Source organism: Somniosus microcephalus, chromosome 4, assembly GCF_052327205.1.
Source record: "Somniosus microcephalus isolate GS21.2 chromosome 4, FLI_Smic_1.0, whole genome shotgun sequence".
In the NCBI taxonomy this organism is placed as follows: domain Eukaryota; kingdom Metazoa; phylum Chordata; class Chondrichthyes; order Squaliformes; family Somniosidae; genus Somniosus; species Somniosus microcephalus.
In genome coordinates, this window is record NC_140990.1 from 89729791 (window position 1) to 89734764 (window position 4974).

A 4974-nucleotide genomic window follows, 5' to 3' on the forward strand; every position below is an offset into this window, starting at 1 on the left:
GATGCAGGAAGGATGTTCCCGATGGCCGGGGAGTCCAGAACCAGGGGTCACAGTCAAAGGATAAGGGGTAAGCCATTTAGGACAGAGATGAAGAGGAATTACTTCACCCAGAGAGTGGTGAACCTGTGGAATTCTCTACCACAGAAGGCAGTGGAGGCCAATTCATTAAATATATTCAAGAAGGAGTTAGATATATTTCTTAAGGCTAAAGGGATCAAGGGATATGGGGAGAAGGCAGGGACAACATACTGAATTTGGATGATCAGCCATGATCTCATTGAATGGCGGAGCAGGCTCGAGGGACCGAATGGCCTACTTCTGCTCCTATCTTCTATGTTTCTATGTCACTAATCTAATGTCTGATATAAACCAACCCCACAGTCACTGACACCAATCTCCTCCTGTCTGATATAAACCAACCCCAGTCACTGACACCAATCTCCTCCTGTCTGATATAAACCAACCCCACAGTCACTGACACCAATCTCCTCCTGTCTGATATAAACCAAACCCACAGTCACTGACACCAATCTCCTCCTGTCTGATATAAACCAACCCCACAGTCACTGACACCAATCTCCTCCTGTCTGATATAAACCAAACCCACAGGCCCAGAAAGATTAAGCTCAGCCCGTTACTTGGATTGGACTTGTCTCCATTCCCGTGCCGAGGGGATTGCTGTACCAGACGGGAGGGGCAACATTTGGGGACTCTCGATTCTCCACCAATTCCCATTCCCCTTCTTTCTGGTGGATGATGGAGGTGCCACTGTGTGTAATGTCAGCAAGGATTAAACAGCACTTTCTAATTGGAGAGGTTAATCAGCGGAACCTTTCAGACACTGAGTTGTAGATTTTGTACGAAGGATTAATATAGGATTGAAGTAAAATTTATAATTTTATTGTAAAATAATTTCTGATGAAAGTCCCTGAATTAAAGGGAACGATCACAGAATGAGGGTCTTAAAGGGACACTGCAGGCCCAACAAGTTAATCAGCTATATATCCAGAATATTAAACTCCAGCCTAGTAATAGGGTTATTAACATCTGCAGAAACAAATCCCAACGGTCAGAATAAACACGTTTCAGTCCTGGATGTGATACACAGCAGCAATAACAGCAGAATCCAACCCCTGCAGTCACCTGTGAACTCGCTGGTGTCTCAGCAGGTTGGATGAACAGCTGAATCCCTTCCCACACACGGAGCAGGTGAACGGCCTCTCCCCAGTGTGAACTCGCTGGTGTGTCAGCAAATGGAATGACTGAGTGAATCCCTTCCCACACATGGAGCAGGTGAACGGCCTCTCCCCAGTGTGAACTCGCTGGTGTACAATGAGATTGAATGACTGCCTGAACCTCTTCCCACAGTGAGAGCAACTGAATGGTTTATCGTCAGTGTGAACTCTCTGGTGGTGAATCAGTTCCTCAGAGCTTTTAAAGCATTTTGCACAGTCGGAGCATTTAAAAGGTCTCTCGTCAGTGTGAACTCGCTGGTGTCTCAGAAGGTGGGATGAATTAGTGAATCCCTTCCCACAAACGGAGCAGGTGAACGGCCTCTCCCCGGTGTGACTGAAGCGATGAGTTTCCAGCTCAGACGGGTAATTGAATCCCTTCCCACACACGGAGCAGGTGAACGGCCTCTCCCCGGTGTGACTGCGCCAATGAATTTCCAGATGGGATGGGTAATTGAATCCCTTCCCACAGTCCTCACATTTCCACGGTTTCTCCATGGTGCGGGTGTCCTTGTGTCTCTCCAGGTTGGACAATCGGTTGAAGATTCGTCCACACACAGAACACGTGTACGGTTTCTCCCCGCTGTGAACGGTGCGATGTTTTTTCAGGCTGTGTAACTGGTTAAAGCTCTTTCCACAGTCAGTGCACTGGAACACTCTCACTCGGGTGTGTGAGTCTCGGTGCTTTTCCAGTCACACTGATGTTTGAAATCTTTTCCCCCAGACAGAACAGAGAAACATTTCTCCTTCCACATTCAAAGGCCGATGATATTCAGGTCCTGATGAATCGAGTGACTCTGTCAGATCTTGACGTGATCTTTGCTTTTAGTATCCTGTCCGCAAATCCACCCCTTCTAATACCCTATAAAAGGAGTTTAGAAAAGTCATCACTGTAAGTACAGGATAGAAATTCAGAACAGACAATTCTAGTTTCTATGGAACATTCTTTCCTCTCTTTTTCCTCAAAGCTGTAAATCCCCGTCCCACACACTCCCCCTCCTCCCTGTGCTGAAATCCAAACCCATCGCACTATCTCCAACAGTTTTCCTTTCAATCGACTTTTCTTCCTCCCCCTGAAGGTGTTGACTCTGATGGGTTCAGTTCTACACTCATGAGGGACCGGAACCCAGCACCCTGCGGGGACCAGCCTCTGACATAAAATAATGGCTTCAGAAGAGAAATTGAAAAGACTATTTAAAAGAAGCTGTGGTGGTGAAATGTTGGGCGGTGCTCAGCATCACACACATTGTGTAAGATTAACATTCCACATGTCTGAACCTTTCATTCCGTCCCTGATTTGGGAATCTCTTGAGCTGTACTTCTTGTCCCATTATACCGAGTTAGTGCAACAGGAGAGCCAGGGATCAGGGGCATATTGGACAGGAAGCACACAGCACGGACATTACACTGCAGGTGGGATATGTGAGTGTTACAGTGAGGGCTTCGGGCACTTTATTAAACACACCCACAGCAGAAGCACATTAATCTGATGGGAGATCACTGACATAGAAACATAGAAGATAGGAGCAGGAGTAGGCCATTCGGCCCTTCGAGCCTGCTCCGCCATTCAATGAGATCATGGCTGATCATCCAAATTCAGTACCCTGTCCCTGCCTTCTCCCCATATCCCTTGATCCCTTTAGCCTCAAGAAATATATCCAATGCTTTCTTGAATATATTTAATGAACTGGCCTCCACCGCCCTCTGTGGCAGAGAGCAGTCAGTGGTGTGGAGCCTCTGGTTTCCAGCCAGTATTTACCAGTCACCATTTCTCCTCCATTTACAGATGCTCCCTGACCAGTCTCCATTTCTCCTCCATTTCCAAATGCTCCCTGACCAGTCACCATTTCTCCTTCATTTACAGACGCTCCCTGACCAGTCTCCATTTCTCCTCCATTTCCAAATGCTCCCTGACCAGTCACCATTTCTCCTTCATTTACAGATGCTCCCTGACCAGTCTCCATTTCTCCTGCATTTACAGACGCTCCCTGACCAGTCACCATTTCTCCTTCATTTACAGACGCTCCCTGACCAGTCACCATTTCTCCTTCATTTACAGACGCTCCCTGACCAGTCCCCCTTTCTCCTCCATTTACAGACGCTCCCTGACCAGTCACCATTTCTCCTTCATTTAGACGCTCCCTGACCAGTCACCATTTCTCCTTCATTTACAGACGCTCCCTGACTCACTTCTTGTCTGTCCCGGAGTTTGGCGCTTTGTTGAGATTCGGGCCGGAGCGAAACGGGAACCCGCGGGTGGAGGCGGATAATGTTCACTGCCCTTCTAATCGGGCCTGGGGCCGCACTCGGGGTGTGTGAAGCCCGCGTCCCCCCCGGGGTTCATTAACCCGCCTCCCTCTGACCTGCTGCAGTCTCTCGACTTCCGCCTCGCCACCCGCGCATGCTCAGCTCACACTGCCCAACAATCAGCCTCTCCCGCGCATGCTCAGCTCACACTGCCCAAGTCAGCCTCTCCCGCGCATGCTCAGTTCACACTGCCCAACAATCAGCCTCCCGCGCATGCTCAGCTCACACTGCCCAACAGTCAGCCTCTCCCGCGCATGCTCTGTTCACACTGCCCAACAATCAGCCTCTCCTGCGCATGCTCAGCTCACACTGCCCAACAATCAGCCTCTCCCGCGCATGCTCAGCTCACACTGCCCAAGTCAGCCTCTCCCGCGCATGCTCAGCTCACACTGCCCAACAGTCAGCCTCTCCCGCGCATGCTCAGTTCACACTGCCCAACAATCAGCCTCTCCTGCGCATGCTCAGCTCACACTGCCCAACAGTCAGCCTCTCCCGCGCATGCTCAGTTCACACTGCCCAACAAGCAGCCTCTCCTGCGCATGCTCAGCTCACACTGCCCAACAGTCAGCCTCTCCCGCGCATGCTCAGTTCACACTGCCCAACAATCAGCCTCTCCTGCGCATGCTCAGCTCACTCTGCCCAACAATCAGCCTCTCCTGCGCATGCTCAGCTCACACTGCCCAACAATCAGCCTCTCCCACGCATGCTCAGCTCAAACTGCTGAATCATCCCATTGTCATTTACTCTCTTCTGCCTTCCACCCTATTACAGACCTTCCCTTTTGTTCTTTCCTCTCTTCTCCCCATCCTCTGTACTTGCTGAAAACCTGTTACCAGTTCTGATGCACTGTCATTGACCTGAAACATTGGGGTAGAAATTAATCTCTGGCAGTGGAACAAAAGATTGCATTGACAGCAATGGAGTGGAATATGAGGCGCTGCCTATAACGGACGGTCGATCCCTCACCGCCCGCTTTGCCCCACTGTCCGAGATTAATTTCTGGGCCTTTACACTCTTTCTCTCTCCACAGATGCTGCCTGACCTGCTGAGTGTTTCCAGTATTTTCTCTTTTTGTTTCAGATTTCCAGCGTCTGCAGTACTTTCCTTTTGTATTCGTGTTTAATTCACTGCCACTTCTCTTCCAGGAATGCCCACCTTGAAGAAGTTCTGCTCTTCTCTCCGATGGGATTTGCACAAACGCAGGCCATTCGGCCCAACAGGTCCATGCCGGTACTATTGAATCTGTTTCCACCACCCTTTTCAGGCAGTGCATTCCAAATCATCAGAACTTGCTGCATTAAAACAATGTTCACCTCATCTCCCATCTGTTTCTTTTGCCAATTATCTTAAATATCTGTCCTCTGGTTACTAACCCTCCTGCCAGTGGAAACAGTTTCTCCCTATTTATATCAAAACTACTCATAATTTTGATCGC

At 49.3% G+C, this 4974-nt stretch overlaps 1 protein-coding gene across 1 annotated transcript; it reads right to left on the reverse strand.

Annotated features, from left to right (window-relative positions):
- Positions 1 to 884: 884 nt before the first annotated feature.
- LOC147119493 (uncharacterized) lies at positions 885 to 3676 on the reverse strand. Its single transcript, XM_085985076.1, has 2 exons — positions 3423 to 3676; positions 885 to 2094 (listed from the first exon to the last, which is right to left on the reverse strand). Exon 2 carries the CDS (start codon positions 1728 to 1730, stop codon positions 1140 to 1142), a length of 591 nt encoding a protein of 196 aa, XP_085841202.1. The 5' UTR covers positions 1731 to 2094; positions 3423 to 3676; the 3' UTR covers positions 885 to 1139.
- Positions 3677 to 4974: the final 1298 nt, after the last annotated feature.

Bases quoted from the DNA above. Each gene is read 5' to 3' on its own strand.
- LOC147119493 (XM_085985076.1), bottom strand. From the start codon at position 1,730: ATGGAGAAACCGTGGAAATGTGAGGACTGTGGGAAGGGATTCAATTAC.